Raw genomic sequence first — 22,204 nt, 5'->3', positions numbered from 1 at the left:
CCTTCAACCTCCAGGAGAGACCATTTTCTATTATTAAGAAAGAGAATAACCTTTCCCACTTAACCTTTGTCAGCAATTCCAGATGCCACTCTTTATGAGTGAGTCCCCCTCACAGTATGAGTGCCTTGCTAATGTTGAAGGCCAATGGACTTGAAGGGAGTCTTTCCTCACTTCCAGTCAATGCTACTAATTGCCAGGCCTGATTACACCCTAGCTTAAAGCGTTGCCCCCATCTTCTCAAGACAGACTCCTCTCCTAACTCGATTCATCACGTTGTCTAAGGTCTAGCTCCCAGGCAGTAAAGCTCACTCAAAATGGCGTGCTCCATTGCCCCTTTGGCCTTAGTTGAGTACCACCCACTGAAAATGAAATGCTCCTGTCAAAGTTCTACCTTTTGTAACATCCTGCACAAATATCAGGTCTTTGGTCTGTAGGATGCGGCCCACACCTCTATCAATACATTTCCTCGTTAAGACGAGATTCCAAATTGGCAAGCATATGCATAATCTTTAGCACCCCACAATATCAGTTATTTTAACATGTAGAGGCTGTCAGTGCCTGACCCACAACCTTCTACCTCTCCCCACCCCCATACGAAGTGCAAAAAAGCCCACACTTAATTGTGTAGCCGGCAGTCCCTGTTTGATCCCCATTGGCTGCCGTGCTGCAAAGCACAGTGATTGGTGCTTGAAGTTGCTGGTTACTCAAAGTGATATAAGACATACTCATCTCGCTATGCTGGATTTTGGGTGGGGGTGGGAGCATGGGCGGGGGGCTTGATGGAGTATCGAAGTGTATCACTTTGTGTATGTCGAAAACAAAATGGCAAAATGTGTCGATGATTGCTGTATGACCTGTTTCTGTGATGCCCAATAACATAAAATAACATTGGTAATGTTATTTATGTTATTTCCCCTGGTTTGAAGAGGTGCCGTAAACCTAGCGGTATTGAAGCTCAGTGAGCAAGGCGTCTTAGACAAGCTGAAAAGCAAATGGTGGTACGATAAAGGGGAGTGTGGAAGCAAAGACTCCGGAAGCAAGGTCAGTCAAACTCCCCGCAGAGCTCCCACAAACTCACAATCATAACCCTACCAAGTGTGTAACAAGGGGAGCCTGCGGTCCCACGGCAGGCGTGCACCCAGGGGTGCTGTACACAAGGGAGGGGTGGAAGAGGGACACACACACAGGCCCAGGGTTTTCATGCTATGTTCTACAGAGGCGTATTTACTCAACAACATGCTGTTATCCAAAGAGGGAATGAATTGTATTCATCTGCAGTGGTAGCTCCAATGGACATTTGGGTAACATTAGGGCATTCATGGTTAGTAGGGATACCAGATAAGTTACTGTGAGAAAATGTAGACGTATCAAGTCCATTTTCCAAACCATTCGCTATAGAGCCATTCCTTCCATGTAGAAAAACTCAATGAACATAGCTCCATCTAATCATTCCAGCAATAAAGGGTCAAGCAGTTCATAATATACACCCATCCAGTCAATATTCTCTGATAACTTGAAGTTCACATATCCAGATACGGCCATAATACCTTTCATTCGAGGTCAAGGGCTGTCCTTTACCTGCTCCTCGCCCAACGCCTGATCTTGAAGGTGAAGTTATCTCCCCCTCCTCAGCCTCTCCAAATGTCTGTCAGGTCCCTCCTCATCCTTTCCCAATGACTGTCCTTAGCTTAGAGGTGAAGGTCTGTCCCACTGCTCCTGCCTTTCCCCAATGCCTCTAGCTGGAGCTGAATCTCTCCTTCTCCTCAACCATTCCCTCTGCCTGTAGATGAAGGCGCAAGTCTGGCCTTCCCCACATTCTCTACGAAAGCCGCCAGTGGGAGAAGAACTGTGCCTCCTCCCTGCCCTCCCACAAGTTCTCCTACACCAGGCGAGGGCAGCTGCACCTGCAAAGAGGCAGCATCAATCTCTCTACAGAAAAAAAGAAAGTTAGTGAAGACCAACTGGGATGCGTCACTGTCCAGGACCACCATTTCCTCAACACTGAACCCCGCGCACACCATGCGCCACCCATTACAACTTAACTTAAAGAATAGTCTCATACCTGATTAAAGATACGCGGATGCTGGGGGTGAGCTGAGCTCAACCCAAGATGTCACTGAAAAATGAATCTGTCCTGGAAAACATTTATATGTTTGACAAACATAACCTGTGGCACAATGGTGGTATATGAAGAAGTGTGCAAGACAATGTGTTCCCTGTGTCTGGTCCTTCTCCTTGACAGGATTACTGACCACTTACTGCTGCCTTCCTGTCTCCTGGACTCCTTACAAACCACTCTGCTGCATTAACTAAACCCAATCTCCCCTTCCGCTTGACCCCGGGTGGAGTCATCCCTATATATCCCAGCTTCCTTCGAGACTGGACATCATGGCTTTTCTTTGCATGAAATCTGCAGGTTTCCATTCTGGCCGGGCCTCATAACGTCACTCCAGTATGTCACAAGTTTGATGTCATGAAGAAGTTAGTCTTCCAGCTACGTAACCCTCCAGTTTTACGCACATGCCTTGGCAGGGGCAATTTGTAAATTAAGATGTTACCAGACAGATTGATCTTTCCAAAAGTTTGCTGGGCTCGGGCACATCTCAGCCAGTCACATCTCAATCTCCTATGATTCCTTGTGTCATGGAACGTTGGGCAACATGTAGTACTGCCCCATTACCCCCAATTGTATTGTCCCAAGATCACTTTGTGCACAGTCTAAAACAGCACCTGTTCTACCTTTTAATATGCACAGGAAGCAATAGCATGGGTCCTCTTCTGTAGCATCAATTGTCCCCATTACCAGCAGAGTCCCTAGTCATACCTTTTGGGCATGTGGTGACAGGTTCTAGCTGTTTTCTGTTGCCAAAAGCCTCCCACTGCTCCCTACCAATGACTGGTGGGAATGTCATTTGAGGTCTGCAGAGCAAGAGGACTTTCATCGGCTGTTTCTCTCATTATCCAATGGCTCCCGTAGGCTGAAGTATACACATATGCACTGAGTTAAGCAGGCCATCCGTTCCAGAAGCATGCAGCTCCCTTTGTACAGGGGTAGGAAAATCGAATTATTGATGGGTAAACAAATTGTCTGGTGTAAGGACAAGAAGACCACCAAGTTAAGGAACAGTCAGACCTGCATTTCAAGGGTCAAGCAGACAGATGTGTTGAGGGTCAAACAGAAACCTGGTATGAGGGTTACGCAGACATCTAGATCGGGAGTCATTCTCTCTAGTGGGTTCTGCCTCCTGAATGGGGATCGTGTATCAAGTGGAAAAATTGGTCAAGTGTCAAGTAAACTTCTAAACTGAAGACCAAGCAGATCTCCTAGTCAAAAATCAAGCAGATATCTTACCAGAGGAGGAGTAACAATGACCAATTTAGGATTATTGGACACAAGTTTTGTAAACTGCACAGTATGAAATCTGGACACCTTGGACAAAAGGACATTGGAAAGAATAATTTATCTGTCAGAACTCCAATTCATGCTTATTATAACATGGACTTCAGTTCCTCCATACATGTATGTGTCGATTATGTAAGGACCAACGTTTTGCTGATGGCCATTCACTGGTGCGTGCTCACTCTAGCACACAGCATTTTTGCCTTCCAGAAGAGGCAGGCTGTCTCCTACTCTCACAGCCCAGTCAGCCATTTTAGTGCACTGGCATAAAGGACCATCCATATGCTCTATGGCACCTGCGCATTTCCGCAACACCAACAAGTCATTCAGCAATTGCTAGATTATGCCACCAGTGTACATGGCATATCTGCCACTTGACAGGAGTCGAAATGGCAATTGACATTGCAGTGCAGTAAAACCCCATCTAAGGAGGATTTATGGTTCATGTGACACTCTCTTTAGTGACTGTTTTGTTGTTGAGTAAGTCGTTTTATGATATCTGAAGCAGGTTCTGTTATTTTTAGGACTTGAGGAATTGAAACAATGGGCTATCCTTTTCTTGTATGCAATTTAATGTTGTAATTTCAAAATCAAAATCATACATTTATGAATAGTATATGCAATGTCTTTAATCATTGAAAGATGGTGCATTGTCAGGCAATCGAATACTTACATATTTATTAAATATTGTAATGTTTCAACAACAAAAAAACTATACATAGGATGTCATGTGAAGAGACCTGCTTAAGCAATCTATGATATGTAGCCAGGCTCACGTCTGATATCATGAGATGAGCCAGAGATGATTACTTGTGATGTGTGATTATGTCATGAGCAGAGCCTATTCTGAAGAATTCTCCATCCAGGCCTAGTTCCCGGTGATGTCCTGGCCTAAGGACACTCATCTCCAGTTACCAACTTTATAATTGGTGATGTCTTACACATAGGCATCGCCAAACATTTCTTCCATGATGACCAGACTTGTTTCTGCTAATGTCACGGCACAGAGAACAAATTGATAGTTCATATCCGATGAGAGGCAGAACCTGTTCCCCGCGGGGGTGGCGGTGGGCACCCATGAATCATGACTATCCTGGATTTCCTGCCCAGCAGTGGAGGAAGCCCTGCCCCTATCTGCAAGTTTAAGTGTGGCATCTCTCCTAAAGGAGACGAAAGGAACGGGTGGAGGCAAGGATCTGCCAGCCGAGCAGTTAGAGCAGGGCCACGTATCTAGGGACAGGACTGGGCATGTTAAGTAGAGTTGAGGCCTCCTATTATGTGTCCTTTACTAGAATTTGAAAATGTGGGTAATCCCGCACTCCTGTTCTATTGGTTCACTGACAACACAGTAAACGAAAGGTATCTCTAAGAGCAAGACTTTGTACAATTTATTTGAAATTAATGGATCGCCCGTGGCTTCTAAATTTAGGGAAAACATGAATTTGGAAATGATTTAGAGTGATCCAAGAACTACCTGTTCAATGATGCCTTTGACTGGCCACATTCACCTCTGGCTTGGTCTATCGCCATCTGTGCACTCCGAAGATTGCCATTTGATGAGCACCTTCAAGAAATGTGCACCATCTCCACTCACCAGCCAGAGGAAGGCTACAAGAACACAAAAGAAGTCTGTGAGCTAACAAGGTTTGATAGAGTAGAATTTGACAGTGAAGTATAGGGTCATAGTTACACCATCGTCACTCATTGCATCATCCCGAGAAGACCTCGAGGTGGTGTGTATGAGGAAGAAGAGGCCAGACTGAACAGAACGCGAATACCTTGGATGGAGCTTTGAAGGACCAGGAAAAATGCACAGAGAGATCAATGTGAGGACTGAAAGCAAAGCTAGCTAACAAGATAACTCAGTGGGCTGAGCACCTGCCCAGAGTCTTGCAGATCACAGTTTTGACTCATAGCAAGTTTTGCAACCAGGCAGGACCGGCGTTCCCTTTTTTCTTGCCAATCTTTAAACACGAGTATCATTTGAGTGGGGAAACAGTATCACGTATTACCAAGGAGCCTGGAGACAATTCACTTTGCAGTTTGTGCTATCTTAATTGCTCATATAATTCATAGGTTGCAATAGTCAGGGCGGGGCTTGGGGGCTGGGGGGTCACCCAAGTGGATCAACTAATGTCTTGACCTCTGAAGCTGCAGTTGGCGAAAGACTCTTGAAGGTTGTCAAAAATGGATGATTTTGTGGTAAAAACAGCAGAACCATGGATCATACTCAAGATGACCCCTGCCTTTCACTGTCAGGGGAACCGAACAGCTACACCACAAGATGCAGATTCTGAGAGCAGATGCACTCCTGAGCAGGGTATGTGTGCACTATCTAGGGATTGTGTCTCATATGGGCCAGAATGTAGAAGATCTATAAAAAAAAAGTGATTCTTGGTCATGTGATGACACTTCAAAGAGAGCTTGGCACGTTGCACCCATTCAGACGTTGACTTCTTAAGAAGAGAGAACCAGTTGTACACGAGGATCATCCTAGAGTCAAGTAATATGCCACGTGAGCTAGCAGAGAGGAATGTCGAGTCCTCATTGTTGTACCGGGGACATGGCCGATGGACGGACAAGAAATTCATAGAAGTGATGGACATGGAGCAAGAATACTTGAGGGCAGAGATGCCTTTCCAGACAATTGGTCATTGGCTTGGCCGAAGCTCCAGGAACTTAAGCCTGGCAATTGGGACACCATTTGAAGCCAACACTCTCATCATTGTTTGCTATTCAAAGGAGTTATTTTCCTAAACTGGATTCCCAAGGCATTGTGCGAAGCAACCCATGGATTGCAAGTATCTGAATTTGGTTTTTGCTTCTCTTTCCCGCACATGAGTAGTCTTTGTTTCCATTTGAGCATATTGCAGCTGATCTGGGGCATACTACAGCATCGTAAGATCCAGTGCGCTGGTCCCAAGACTGCCCTAGGATTGCAATGAAGACCATGAGCTGACCTGACATTTGAGGCCCAGAGCTGGCCATTCTACGCATGCAAGTTGCGAGCCATGTATAATTCTGTCTGTCGAGTTGCATACACATCATGGTGCAGTCTATGAACCCTGATTTCTGACCACCCACCTCACCATGCACGCTTGATTGCTGCTGTCCGAATAAGCCACCATACGCACTAAGCAACATACTCTTTCTGTTTCTCCAGGACATCGTCCCTGTAGCAGAAAATATGAGTTAACCCAGAACATTTGGAGGATCAGTTCAACCGCAGTGGTCTCCATAACCCTGTTAACACTCGGAAAGGTACAAGCTGCACACTACCTTCCCATACCCCCACTCAATGGTGACACACTGCACATAGCCTCCCCTCCCCAGTGAGTACCCATGCACAGCCCACTTTCCCTGCAGGTTTATTTTCCTGTATTTCCTTGCGTCCTGTCTCGCCCTAGTTCAGCTACTATTTTGTCAGGGATCCACACCACCAATGAGAGAGTTTAGAAACCCCTCACCAGCGCCACCTTCCACCCCGCTACCATTGCACATCGTTTATGGGGAGGCCCACACTGCAGACCTGGTGTTTTAAAACAAGTTAAGCCATCTCAGCCGTAGGAGGTGGTCATAAGGGTGGGTATTTTGCTCAGAATACTGGGAATTCTCTGGTACACATGGGAAGAGTGACATTTGCAAGGTATGCATGCTACACTTGGTTTACGGGTGGCACCGTGGGGATGGCCACCAATGTCTCTGATGAAAATTGTGACAGATTATAATGAAATGTGGGTTCAACGGGGATGGGGCATGCTGTTGAGGGTGGTATGAATGCATGAAGTTGTGTTTAAGGCTGGGAGTTTTGGCTTATCTATTCGACCCGTTTTTGCTTCCCAAATGGGGTGCAGGCAATACTCAAAGTGGGAGCAGGAGACTTAGCAAACCAGTGCAGTATAAGCCAGTGCAACCTCTACACATGGTGCATGTCAATGTGGGCATCCGCTTGGCATTCGCTACACTCACACGCTTATCTTGAGCCAAAATTGAAGAAACGTTAACCCAGATGCGATGGTCTGTGGTACCACTCACCCTCAGCCGCCCCCAGGCTGCAGATCACCATTCTGTGGCCATAGGCAAACGGCCCAAACTCCCTGCAGGGAAATCGTGTGTGCCTTTCGATCGCAAGGCTGCAGAAGTGTACAAGTGGGGGAGGCATATAGCCTGCACATGCTGAAGGTGAGCTCCCACAGTAGCTAATTTCAGCATTGAAACATCAATACAGTAAAGGTTTTAAGAGCTTAAAGTCCAAACAAGCGCATCATTAAAATATTACAATTACATTATTTCAGTACCAGACAAAAGCGCCTGATAAAAAAAACGGATACAAATCATTCTAAACCTTCATGAAGTTACCTGTTTCGACATCACAACAGTATTGTGCAATACAGCTGAAACAAAGGAGCTCAAATCACCAAAATGGTGCAATACTTCCAAGTGTCCACTAGAGGGCCTCAGCATACCTGATTCCGCAAAGAAGCCAGAAAGCCCGGGGCGGAGTCAGTCAGCAGCAAGCTGATTTGTTACAAAAGTTACCTTTAGACTTTCACATATTTGCTGGTGGATAAAATGCTCTCTTTGTTCTTGCAATGCGACCTTTACTTTACCTTTAAAGGCGATGGGTCTTTTGCAGATCACATTCGAAAGAAAGGGCCGGGCCGCCAGTGCACCTTTGGATGCACCCCATGCATCAGGGAGCCGTCTGCTGCGGTAGCCCCCGGTTTTCAATGTGTGTTCAAATATGCTTTTCAGACACCAGTACACATGTACAAGCTCAACAGAAGCACCTGGCAAAATGTTACATTCTTTAAGCACTGAAAAACGCATTTTCAGAAATAACAAAACTGAAACAACCCAATGCGAACTTAGAGGTTTAAAGCAGTTATCTGATGCAACTAAAATCTTTAAAAATTTTAATTTGAATGATTTTAGGGGGCAAAAGATTAATGTAGCCAGAGGCCCGGTGTGTTGAGCAACGAGTGCTGTAGCACACACACAGATAAGCTATCATATTTTAGCACTGGATTACAGAAACTCATTTCTATAACCTGCTTTTAAAAGTTTCATCTTGGCAAGCACCTCTCGACTGATGCATGTCACACTGTAGCCTCGTTTCAGGTGCGCTTAAAACATGAAAATTCAAATATAGGCCAGGAACGTCCACTACAAAAGAAGTACCGGCCCTGCTGTGTCCCAAAGAAGAGGCACCTTCTTAACCAAAGGACTACATCAAGGGATCCCAATCATTAGGGGCTCGGGGAGAGAGGAAGGAAGGAGCGAATAAAGAGATGCTCCATGGTAAATTGGCTCTGTCCTTTCCTTTTACATGTGCAAGCCAAGTGCGTGTGAGTGAGCTGGAACGTTGCCCCAGGGGTCAAAACAACTGGTGAGGAGTAGGAGGAACTAGCACGTCCGTTCCCAGCACCCGACAAGCCCTCCTTCTATCTCGGCTCAAGGCGACTACTAGTCGCGCACCCACGTCTCCTGCTCGGCTCTGGCCGACCCTCCACCTGCACCGACGTAGACCAAAGAAGCCTGCAGCCGGTGAATTGCTACAAGGCCTGGGTGTGCAGTGAACGGGCAAGCATAGGCGCCCCACGGCCACACTCAATCCATTAATGGCCCACCATTACAGTGCTCCACAGCCACTACCAACCGCCGCCATTAGGCACCATTTTGCCCCAGCTTCACGGCTCCCTGCCGTAATACGTTTCCCGCCTGGAAATCATGAACGCCACTTCACGGCCACCCACCACGAGGTCACATCCAAGGACACAGCCCAGCGTATGGGAACTCAAGGCAGGCCCAGCAGCTGCAGAACAAGCCAGGAATACCCTGGTGCACCAGCCGCCCACAGCTCCTCCTCCACCCCAACAGCAGCTCTGGCATTCCACTGTCCTCCACAAGCCAATAAGACACTCAGCCACCCCTGCTACCACGCTTAGACTACCCCCAGAGACAAGGCATTTCTGCTTCGGCACACCCGCCATCCTCCAGAGAAAAGCACGTCCGCCTTCCTTCAGATACATAAATGGCAGATCCGCCATCCACCAGCGATAAGGCACGTCTGCCTCGGCACATCCGCCATCCTCCAGAGAAAAACATGTCTGCCATCCTCCAGATATGTAAAAGGCACATCCGCCAGCCTCCAGAGGAAAGCATGTCCGCCATCCTCCAGATACATAAAAGGCACATCCGCCAGCCTCCAGAGAAAAGCATGTCCGCCATCCTCCAGATATGTAAAAGGCACATCCGCCAGCCTCCAGAGAAAAGCACGTCTGCCATCCTCCAGATACATAGGCACAGCCGCCATCTTCCAGATACATAAAGGGCACATCCGCCATCCTCCAGAGAAAAGCACGTCTGCCATCCTCCAGATACATAGGCATAGCCGCCATACTCCAGATACATAAAAGGCCCATCCGCCATTGTCCAGAGAAAAGCATGTCTGCCATCCTCCAGAGGAAAGCATGTCCGCCATCCTCCAGATACATAAAAGGCACAACCGCCATCCTCCAGAGAAAAGCATGTCCGCCATCCTCCAGAGGAAAGCATGTCCGCCATCCTCCAGATACATAAAAGGCACATCCGCCATCCTTCAGAGAAAAGCATGTCCGCCATCCTCCAGAGGAAAGCATGTCCGCCATCCTCCAGATACATAAAAGGCACATCCGCCATCCTCCAGAGAAAAGCACGTCTGCCATCCTCCAGATACATAAAAGGCACATCCGCCAACCTCGAGAGAAAAGCACGTCTGCCATCCTCCAGATACATAAAAGGCACATCCGCCATCCTCCAGAGAAAAGCACGTCCGCCATCCTCCAGATACATAAAAGGCACATCCGCCATCCTCCAGAGAAAAGCACGTCCGCCATCCTCCAGATACATAAAAGGCACATCCGCCATCCTCCAGAGAAAAGCACGTCTGCCATCCTCCAGATACATAAAAGGCACATCCGCCATCCTCCAGAGAAAAGCATGTCCGCCATCCTCCAGATACATAAAAGGCACATCCGCCATCCTCCAGAGAAAAGCACGTCCGCCATCCTCCAGATACATAAAAGGCACATCCGCCATCCTCCAGAGAAAAGCACGTCCGCCATCCTCCAGATACATAAAAGGCACATCCGCCATCCTCCAGAGAAAAGCACGTCTGCCATCCTCCAGATACATAAAAGGCACATCCGCCATCCTCCAGAGAAAAGCATGTCCGCCATCCTCCAGAGGAAAGCATGTCCGCCATCCTCCAGATACATAAAAGGCACAACCGCCATCCTCCAGAGAAAAGCATGTCCGCCATCCTCCAGAGGAAAGCATGTCCGCCATCCTCCAGATACATAAAAGGCACATCCGCCATCCTTCAGAGAAAAGCATGTCCGCCATCCTCCAGAGGAAAGCATGTCCGCCATCCTCCAGATACATAAAAGGCACATCCGCCATCCTCCAGAGAAAAGCACGTCTGCCATCCTCCAGATACATAAAAGGCACATCCGCCAACCTCGAGAGAAAAGCACGTCTGCCATCCTCCAGATACATAAAAGGCACATCCGCCATCCTCCAGAGAAAAGCACGTCTGCCATCCTCCAGATACATAGGCACAGCCGCCATCTTCCAGATACATAAAGGGCACATCCGCCATCCTCCAGAGAAAAGCACGTCTGCCATCCTCCAGATACATAAAAGGCCCATCCGCCATTGTCCAGAGAAAAGCATGTCTGCCATCCACCAGATACATAGGCATAGCCACCATCCTCCAGACACATAAGCGGCACATCCGCCATCCTCCAGAGAAAAGCATGTCCGCCATCCTCCAGATACATAAAAGGCACATCCGCCATCCTCCAGAGAAAAGCATGTCCGCCATCCTCCAGATACATAAAAGGCACATCCGCCATCCTCCAGAGAAAAGCACGTCCGCCATCCTCCAGATACATAAAAGGCACATCCGCCATCCTCCAGAGAAAAGCACGTCTGCCATCCTCCAGATACATAAAAGGCACATCCGCCATCCTCCAGAGAAAAGCACGTCTGCCATCCTCCAGATACATAAAAGGCACATCCGCCATCCTCCAGAGAAAAGCATGTCCGCCATCCTCCAGAGGAAAGCATGTCCGCCATCCTCCAGATACATAAAAGGCACATCCGCCATCCTCCAGAGAAAAGCATGTCCGCCATCCTCCAGAGGAAAGCATGTCCGCCATCCTCCAGATACATAAAAGGCACATCCGCCATCCTCCAGAGAAAAGCATGTCCGCCATCCTCCAGAGGAAAGCATGTCCGCCATCCTCCAGATACATAAAAGGCAAATCCGCCATCCTCCAGAGAAAAGCACGTCTGCCATCCTCCAGGTGCATACACTTCCACAACTCCACAGGTACACTGTAAAGTTTGCATTAGAAAGGGGCTGCAAGTGCCGCACAGAAGGGAAGGCGCAAGAACCAATCAGGAAGAAGAATAGCAGCGACACAGAAAGTCCAAAGGGAGATACACTAACACAATTGCCATGGTGGAAGAACAGGCAATCCAAGAGATGGTCCAGGCAACGTGTGCATCCTGAGCCATATTCCTCCGGAGACCCCAACCGTTCCTACTACAGCTGCAACAGGGTAGGGACCCACGATGGGAAGAATGGCTGGAAGAGTTCTCCAATTTCGAAATGGCGACAGGGGATGATAAATCACGAGCACTCCTGGACATATTTACTACCATTGCGGGCAAAGAGGTGATAATAATCCTCACAACAATTCCACCACAAGAGACAACAGCATACGATTCTGCTGTCACTGCCCTAAACAGAAGACTAATGACGCAAATGAATAAAGGCTTTGAAAGATACACTTTCAATCAATGCGATCAAAAGCCTCGTGAAACAGTAGAAGGGTTTGTTATCAGATTACAAAAGAAAATCACCCATTGCGAATTTAACACATTCATGGATGACAAAACAATAACCTGAGAATAACCAAGGGCTGCAGTTCGTCCATATTTCGAAAAGACTTAAAAAAAACTCCTGGTCAAAGAGATATGGGAGTTAGCCCACATCTACGAAAGGGTGGATGTCCAAGCAGCCAAAATCAAAAGCCCAACGGAAAGTGAGAAGATTGCAACCATGCACGCAGACCACACAGTGGTGCCTCGAGGACATGTTGGTGCAGATAGGATGGAACGCCTTCACGCATCCCAGCAGAGCGGAGGGGAGCGCACTTACTATAGGTGCTGGCTGTCATTCCCACACAGAAGCCTGTGCCCAGCAATAGGTCACCAGTGTGCCAAATGCGGAAGAGGAAATCATCTCCAGGCGGGGTGCATGGAAGGAATACCCTACAAACAGCTACGTGGTTCTGAACATGTTCATTTATTTCAAAACAGAAGAGTTTTTTTAAATTCTCAATTATTTTACAAAACTTTCGATAAGCACGAAAGTGACAACGGACAGGTGTGATTATATACAGTGGAAATACAGGTAAGTATCAACCTCTATAATGTCGAGGTAAAAACTCCACAAAAGGGCACAGTCACACATGACAGTAGGATAGACCTTTAGTAGGTCTATAATTGAGAATTTAAAAAAACTCTTGTGTTTTGAAATAAATTAACATGTTCAGAACCACGTAGCTGTTTGTAAGATCTCTCATCCTGATTTTTTGACATTTATACATGTACCCACCTGGCTATATCAGGACCCAGCCAGGCACCCTAAAAAATTAACTGGAAGATATACCCTACGCACCAAGGTGGGCACCCCCTCACCAAAGAAGTATGATCAGAGCAATAGAGGATGTGTCTATACAGGATCCCAAACCAGTGGACAAATACTCCAGAGAGTATATGCCAATACACCACGCACGAATGGGAGACGAAGACGCCTGGCACTAGATCTGCAACCAAGTGAAGAGATCGGAAATCAAAGGATCCGGAGCAACACATGTTCCCTTAACATCGCGATGGAACAGAGCATAATCAAGAGACTTGCTGAGGAAATGCATGAGCAGCTTGATGATAAGTGGTGGGGGGAAGAGTTCTGTCCCAATGGCGAGGTTCCTCCTTAACCAAAGGACTACCTTAAGGGATCCCAATCATTAGGAGCTCGGGAGAGAGGAAGGAAGGAGGAGGAGCCAGAGAAAGGATGCCAGTTCGGAGATGAGAGAATAAAGATAGGTTCCATGGTAAATTGGCTCCGTCCTCTCCTTTTACATGTGCAAACGGATTGCGTTTTAGTGAGGTGCTATGCTGCCCCACAGAACAAAACAGGCCCCAGTCAGCAAAGGACAAAGTTAAGCACAGAAAAATTAAAACCCTGTGTGCTCACAGTGGGCAGAGTGAGCTCTTCATAGCAGGCCCTAGCTGAAATGCAAAGGCGACCACTTTGAGAAAAGAGAGGTTTTGAACTTGACATAAAAGGCCGAGACTTTGGTGCCACCATTTTGAGAGCCTGCACGGCCACCATAATTAGGAGGGAATCGTGGTGTGTACAGACAGGGCAACCTAGGAGCTCTCCTGCTCTTTGGCACCAAATACCATTTCATAAATAGCCCCATGAGAGCACAACAGAAACAAATTAGTGGGCATTTAGGGATTGTATTTGAGTTTGCAATTTTTTTGAAAATACAAGGGAAAAGCCTTTTCCACTGATTTTGATAGTGGATATTTAAAAAGCAGTCATTTGTAAGCAAAGAACGGATCGAAGGGCTTATGAAGTTCCAATCCACACGGTGCCAACTATGTTAAAATTAAAACAAACACTGGTTGAATTTTGGAGTAATGGGGGGGTTGACTGCGGGAAAGTGACATGTGAAGCCATGTGATGTTTATGTAAAGGGGCGGAATGGGTGTTTCATGTGTACATTGTCATGCCAGCTTTTCTCAGTTTAATTTGTTGTTTCTATCCCCTGTCCCTCTTTCGTCCACCGGGACTTTCCCTCTCTACCTGTCTTGTCTCATTGACCACAGGATAAGACCAGTGCGCTCAGTCTCAGCAACGTGGCCGGCGTTTTCTACATCCTGATCGGTGGGCTGGGCTTGGCCATGCTGGTGGCCCTCATCGAGTTCTGCTACAAGTCTCGGAGCGAGTCCAAGAAAATGCAGGTGCTACTGCGTGCTGCTTTAGAGGGAGGTGTTTGTGAGAGCATGTACATTTTTCATAAGGGGTACCTAGGTAATGTCTTACACTACCTCGGTGGCCAACACGAATGAAGCGAACCAATTACTGAGACTAGGGGCAATTTTAAGGGATGCATTTACAATTGGAAAAAGAATTAATATGTGGAAGAAAATCCTCGGCAAGAATTAGAGCCCTTACTTTGTTAAGCTTCTGGATCAGGAAGAGCTCATGCTCGGATGGCACCTAAAAGGTGCAGTCAGCACCTGACGCCAATTGTCAGGGCCTGCCAGGAAGGACAGAAAAGGCAGGGCAGAAATTGACCAAGAACTAAGTAGGATCAACAAACTAAAATTGAATGACCCCATTAAAACAAATCAGATCGGTGTGTCATTATGTAAAGCGATTTAGTCAAAATATGTCATCATCACTAGCCGGTACAGCAGATAGCGACAATCTTCTATATCAATGGAGCCGACATGCAGCTCTATAGAAGATATTATGGCCTACAGCTCCCTTCAGACCCAACTAGCAGTCAGTGGTCACAGATCATGGGAGTTGTAGGCCAAAACATCTGGAGGGTAACCGGTTCGCTACTCCCGTCCTACATACACCTACACATTTAGCCTCATGGTCATGATTAAAATATGCTTTAACAAAGCATCTGGTTCCATAACGCGACTAATTTCACCCAGCAACAACTATCTGATTGCGTAGAGGTCAGGGGTTGGGGGGGGGGCAGAGAGAGACAATTGCATCAGACTCTACTTTAAGAACCCCTTCAATGTCACTAGCCCACCTTGTCCTCCCCAAATGAACGGCAGAAGCACTAACTGACATGCCTTGAAAGAAAGTGTGATTTCTGTCTCAAAAAAATGTGACTTTCTGAGAAAGATTATCCAAGCCTCTTTCCACTCAAAGCTGCCTTTTTGGAGTATGTAATCATTGGAGTATGTAATCATTACATGTTGGAATTCTGGAGCCTTCTTTGATTGCATGCCATGCTGCATAATTTAAAACACCAAATAAATACAGAAATTAAATTATCCTTACCATTGCCATAGTAATCTCTTAGATTGGATTGTCAGCAATGCTCTGCAGCTAAACATCAGTCTTTGTGACTGAGCTCATTAAGTATACCATTATGCAGTAAAGCATAGCATTTCAAACTCCCCCACAAAGAATTAAATTGCATAGCCCCGTTGTAACCAGAAGCATCACCAAGGGTACCAAAGGCAACTGGAGCCCTTGTTGCCCTTAAAGGTATTGCAAATTCAGCAAATACCTAACCTGGATGTAACCGCAAGGTTATAATAGGTTAGTAACAGAGGTCACAAACAAATTAGTTCCATTACAACCAGGCCACGAAAAGACAACACAAAAACTGGTTTTCACGAGATCGTAAACGAATTAAAGCAGAGCAATGGGACACGATAAGTGAAGTGTGTAATGAATAAGTGAAAGGGCCATCCAAAAAAGATTCCTGTAACATATGAGTTCTAGTAGCAGAAAGCCTTCTTAAAGACATTTTCAAAATTCCAAAATAAGGTCCAATCTGCCTCAATCTTAACAACATCTATGAAACCATTTCTTTAATGGGACAAAAATGCATTTTACACAAAAAAGAGCATACGCTAATATCGCAGCCAGCTGTAGAAGAAATTAGTAGTAATTGCAGCTAATAAAAAAATAGCATCTCTATAAACCAACTTGATCACATTAATACATATTGCCCAGCAATCAAATATTCATCCACCACAATTTACAACACAGAAGCCTTGCCGGCAAACATGAATGTTGCATCCTGCCAAGCAGTCCCATGCCTGCCAAATGTATCAAGGATCGTGACAGCTTAATCATGCAAGTAACTCCCCACATTCTCACCAAATCCTTCCATCAGCAGTTGGAAGTTTAAAATGACAGCATTAAAAGTCTTTAATCATACGCACACTCTCCACAAACAGCCCCTTACCCCACGACCCAGAATAGCAACTGCCTTGTCTACAGAAAAGGGTCTGGATATGAAAACATCAGCAATAAGTGTTAATTGATAGATTGCATATTGATGTGTCCTGCAACATCCTCTATTGAACGGTTACAAAAGCCATGCAAACAGATTGTTATAGTGATAAACTATACACACGAACTAGGTGTGTGTTGTGGCAACATGGCCACCTTGATTTTAAATAGCATCACCTGCAATCAGGCATTAGCAGTCATGAGCATTGGTAAAGGTTTACCATGCACCCTCAGAACTCAAGATCGTGCATGGCCAGTGCATCTGCCACTGTACCATGACCTTTCTGGGCTGCTAATGTGCTCTGTTCTTTCCCAGTTGTTTTTGCTCAAGCAAAAGCACGTGCAGGAAATGGTAAATTTCCTTAATCGCAAAATGCCTTTACTTCGATGCCTTTGCATTGTTACGCACTTCCATCGAAGAATCAAAAAGCAGTGCGGGGAATAATAAACGAACTTTTATTTATTGTATGTTTTAATTTTTAAAAACATTTGTATTATTTAAGAATGAATTACTATATTGAAAATACCGAATTTGGCAGGCAATCAGGTGAACAGCCCACACAAAAGTAATGAAATTCATATGCAGAGCTTAAAAAATGTATTGTTTGAAATTCCAGTTCTCAGTTTCAGCTATCCAGCCCTGAATCATTTGATGAGAAGTTGAGCTGACTCCTGGCATGTTTTATTTTAAAACGTATGTACTGCGCCCAAATGGACGCCAGAACTTTGTGCATGATATAAAAGAAGAAAAAAAAACGTTTTCACGAAGAAATAGATACAAATAAAATATTCTGATAAATGGGGTTATTAACCTCGAGTCTAAGGGGAATTTTTCTATTTTTAGATTTATCTGTAGGAATATGCTGGCGTGGGTTACAGAACTCCAAACAAAAACAAATCCAAAATGACTCAAGTAAACATAAGCAAATCTCACATTAATTACTGGTCTCTGCTTCTATTCGTAAACAACACTGGGAATATACCTGTAAACATACTTTGGAGCAGAATGTATTAGATTAAATTAAATCATTCCCTTACGTCATAATGGGAAAGACTTGACCAAGAAGTGTAAGGCCTCATGTGATTTCGCCAAACCAATTATAATATTTGGGTGATCAAAAATGTGGGAGGAAAATATGTAATCTCGTGAGCAGCAGAAATGAACAAATGAACATGTACAGCCATGCTGTTCAGTTTGAAGTCCACCCCCTCGAACCAAGGTACATGCAGTATAGATTCCTATTGCCCACAAAAATCTCTTTTTTTAATGTTTTCTGGCACCTTTTTTAAGATCATGAAAACGGTGGTGACCAGGTCGACACAGACCAGACGTCATGAAAGACAAAGTCACATTTGAATGACACAGCAACGCTGTGGTTATCACCAAAAGCTTTGATTGCAAAGCAATATAGTTGACAATTAACAGCGGATTGCTAGTTAGCGATATAAACCTCTTTCTGGCATGGAATACGTGGCATTGGGTCATCTTGCACTCAATGGTGCGGATGCACAGGTATTCCGTAGCCGCAGTTTTATTCACCAAACATTACGAACAATGTAATAAATGGGTGGGCCACAGCAGACGCCTTGATTTAGAACTGTGTCATTTTGCTTGTTTCATTTATTAATTTTTTTATGTAAACTTATCAACCATTATAAAGGACAGGGGGTGACCCCCTCTGTCGTCTCAAAAGGGCTTCTGTTTGATCCCCCAGCAGACCGTCACAGAGACTGTGAGGATGGCGACCCTCCCGCGAGCATCAGCAGGGGCCAGCAGCGGAGAAAACGGACGTGTGGTCAGCCACGACTTCCCCAAGTCCATGCAAACGATCCCCTGCATGGGCCATGGCGCTGGCATGGCCCTGGGAGCCACAGGGCTATAAAAAATAATTTCAAAGAACAAAAATAGCCAACTGTCAGATGCCTCGTGTTCAAGAGGATTCCCCCTCAGCCCTGAAACATTGACCCGAACCTAATGGAAGGAGCACCTCCAAGAAGATATTTTTCTCTTTCGTTTCACTTTTGCTTTTGCTTTTGGATAGTATCATCTGCAGTGTGAAGGGTGAAGCGACAGAACAAATGGCAATAAAGAGGTGATGGACAGAGCTAACCAACCCCCTGATCCCAGGGGGAGGACATCATTGGCACATGATCGGGGTGTGCCATGTTTCATTAACTTGCAATGACATTGTCATGCGGGGCCTCACATTTATGTCTGATCCTCAGTCATTTTTGCTGGATCCGAAATCCATCAGAATTATTCTGCTTTATGTAATTCGTTACTTTTTTTGTGAAGGTCTATGTGAAAGTCGTTAATCACTTCAAGAAAAAAGGCAGGCTACAATAATGAGGGGAGGGGGTTGGAGAAAGGGTGATGTGGAGTCCAGCGAGAAAGTTGCGGCTTTGCTAGCATCCAGGGCAAAAGCACAGGTGCGGGTCAAGAAGCACAGCCATGCCGTTTGGCCATTGGGACAAGGTGAAGGAAGTCATCATTTTTCCTGCAGATTGAAGGGCTGTCATATTTTAATTTATGAAATGGGTTTCAGTGAATTGATTTTGGAGGTAAAGCAAAAAAAGACATATTTTGTCAAATGAGAGACCGATAAAAAATAACTAGAAACGATCAAGAGTGAGACAAGCACAGAGAAAAGAGCTGGAGCGAAGAAGTCAACAAACTGGATTAACAATGTGGGTAAATGGACACAGAGAACCATGGACTCCTTTGGGGTAAACATAAAGAGCTGGTAGTGACTGGAGCCACTGTGAAGGTGATCAAACATAATGGTCAACACTGAGGCAAATGGTCTAGAGGATGGCAATGTACATTTGTTCCTAGTTCTGTTGAGGCTTTCATTGATGACCGAAGTCCTGAGATACCCCAGCGTTTCCAAGGCTCAGGATGGAAGCTGTAGTGGACTCTTACTCTGCTGTAGCCTTCTCTTAGAAGGAGCTATGCACAGCTGGCAATTACATGTTCTCACTTTTTGACTATGAAAGACTTGGAAAGAGCTCAACAACAACATGAGCTTGCTGAACACACCCCTTCTGGGACAAGAGTTTATTAGCTAACCTCCGAGCCTACAAGCCATTGTGATCATGTGCTAAAATGTATTGCTTGGTCAAAACAAGCTGGGACTAACCCATAAAACAATCAAACAATCACAACTTCAAACATGACGATATGGTTGCTTCCAGGAGATTTGGGTTCACCATCACAATAACAAACCATCCATTTTCACACAGGGGTAGGCTTACTTATAACTTTCAAAATCCTCCTTTTTTGGCAGGGGCTTTCATCTGAGATAGAAAAACAAGAGGACATATTGCATTGATAGGTCTCTTTGTACCACCTCAGAAAAACAATTGGTGGAAAGATTTGTTGCAATGATGTGATGTGGTGACCAAAACCTGCCTTTTCTGTGCATTGGTTGCTGGAAGATGGATGAAAGAAAGCAGACCTGCCTAAACGATGAGATGCTGCACATACTAGACAGCGAAGTGAGCCTGGGTGTTGTTAGACACATAGTAACGTTGATACCACCATGATTTAATTTAAAAATAACACCAAACATGTGTCTCACAATCAAATAAGGTAAGAGTTACCTCAAAGTTTGACCTGAGCAGATATGATGTATACCCTACAGGAAACTGCCTACATGAACCTTGTTTGGACATGCTGCCTCCTACACTGTAATGGGAAGGATTCCATTGGATGGACTGTGGCCCTCTCCTCTTACTTAGAGTGATCACTCTTCTCATCAGTCTTGTCGTAACTCAAACGAATTCCAAACAAAGGGTTGTGTGTCGTGGAGGCCTCAATCTCAAACTTTCAGGTGGTTCTTCTGATGGGTCTGAAAAGAGTGGAGCCCAGTGTTTCTGATTCCTGCTTTCTGTTCGTTTCCTTTGGTTCTGTACATGCATAGAGACTTGCAGATAAACCTTTGGATCCAGGAGGACCATTGCCACAGTATTTGTTGCTTATATCAGTGGCAGAGATTGTCAAGCATTCTTCACACAATCCCTGCTTCCTCTGCAACGGAGGTCCTTGACTCTCCTGATGTTTTGGACTACAATTCCCATGAAATCTGGCTATTGACTATGCTGGTTAGGGATGATGGGAGATGTAGCCCAAAACATCTGGAGAGAAAAAGGTTGCAGACCCCTGTTCTACACACACACATACACACACACACACACACACACACATGCACACAGAGATACACACATACGAATGCACACAGAGACACACACACACACACAAAGATACCATGCGCAAAGTTGCTCACCACACGGGACAGTAGGTGATCCACGTTTATATGGAACTGCAGAGAAATACAGATTTTGGATCAAGGTGACCATGACTCCCCTTTTCAGTAATTTGAGCTGCCGCTGCCTTGCCATTATGTAGGATGCACACCTGCAATTGGTTGGAAGGAAGGAGTGGTGTATTTACAGCAATGAGCCCTGAACACGTTCCCAATGAGTTGTTTGTTAACATGGGAGGGTCTGAGAGGAGCAGGGGTGGGCTGGGATAAAATAAGACAAACGTGGAAACAGCTATCTTGTAATATGTATTTTTACTACGCTTTCTAAAAAAGAAAACAAAAAAACTTTAAAATGTTTAAAGTCTTTATTTCATTTCAAATAGGAATTCACATTTTGATTATGAATTGTTTGGATTTTGCTTTCATTTATGTTTCTTTTGGATTTTGAACAACCTTTTCTTTTTATGTTTCCAGTCTTATGTGGTATCTTCGCAGTCCTTTGTCTGTTACTGTTGTTAGTTCAGTTGCTCTTTGAACTTTCTTTAGTAAGAAATTCTGTCCATACTAGCATGGCTTTAACAGTTACATCACATATGGTTTCAAGAAGTGGGATGAAAAGGGAAAGGGGATGCTAGAAGAAGGACTTTGTATTGTCTTGGTTCGCTTGTTAACAGAGATAGGCTGACCAGTATGGACATTAAGATATTTCTAGCAGGTTATCAGACTGATACAGATTGATCAACATGCTAGGCTTTATTAGCTATTGATCGATCTATCTACCTATCTATCCATCTATGTATGGATCTATCTTTCTGCCTATCCGTCTGTATGCTTGCCTATGCATCTATTGAACAATCTACCTGCACATCTATCTATGCATCCCTTCATGCATCTATGCATCTGCATATCTATCTAGTAGTCTATCTACCATTCCCAGTCCAACCCACCTCAATCCCAGAGTGGTCCACTCCACCCTAGCCTTCTCCCCCAATCTCAAATGCCAGGTTGGACCCAATCTTGACACCTCCAGTTTATTCATATAATGAGGTGGGGGTAGATTTGAAGAGCTATCAGAAATGTACTGATTTCTTTCACCAGACATGTGCCCTCATTAACCCCATCACCCAAGTGTAAGGTATGCCCAAAATAAATCCAAGGAGCAAAAATGAGTGCACAAATGGCAGTAAACACAAACGTAATTACATGCAATCTCGGCTGGGAAAAAAAACAAGCTTTGTTAAATGCATCATCGTTAAATGGTGGTATAAATAGAAAAGAGACATGAGGAAAGAGTGGACATTGTTGCAAGACATATGAAAACATTGTACTGGTTGGTGCTAATAGTCCCCTACAGAAAACCATACATGTTTATTGGCTCAAACCCTCCCTCATGGCCAGACCAGCACCATCCCTCTAAAA

The 22,204-nt window shown here is 45.2% G+C and overlaps 1 protein-coding gene across 4 annotated transcripts in view; it reads left to right on the top strand.

Moving 5' to 3' along the window:
• GRIA1 (glutamate ionotropic receptor AMPA type subunit 1) overlaps positions 1-21,138 on the top strand; it is a 774,249-nt gene extending 753,111 nt beyond the window's left edge. For 2 of the 4 annotated variants that reach the window (XM_069653989.1, XM_069653986.1), the window contains exons 14-16: positions 927-1,041; positions 14,354-14,488; positions 18,215-21,138. In XM_069653989.1, coding sequence (XP_069510090.1) covers positions 927-1,041; positions 14,354-14,488; positions 18,215-18,403 — 439 coding nt within the window. In that variant the 3' untranslated portion in view covers positions 18,404-21,138. The remainder of the gene's footprint in view (positions 1-926; positions 1,042-14,353; positions 14,489-18,214) is intronic. The other 2 variants (XM_069653990.1, XM_069653988.1) reach the window with 1 other exon arrangement.
• Positions 21,139-22,204: the final 1,066 nt, after the last annotated feature.

Source organism: Ambystoma mexicanum, chromosome 3q (assembly GCF_040938575.1).
Source record: "Ambystoma mexicanum isolate Mex_15411 chromosome 3q, UKY_AmexF1_1, whole genome shotgun sequence".
Lineage (NCBI taxonomy): Eukaryota > Metazoa > Chordata > Amphibia > Caudata > Ambystomatidae > Ambystoma > Ambystoma mexicanum.
Note: the sequence above shows the minus strand (reverse complement) of the source record. Positions and strands in the feature narration are given on the sequence as shown.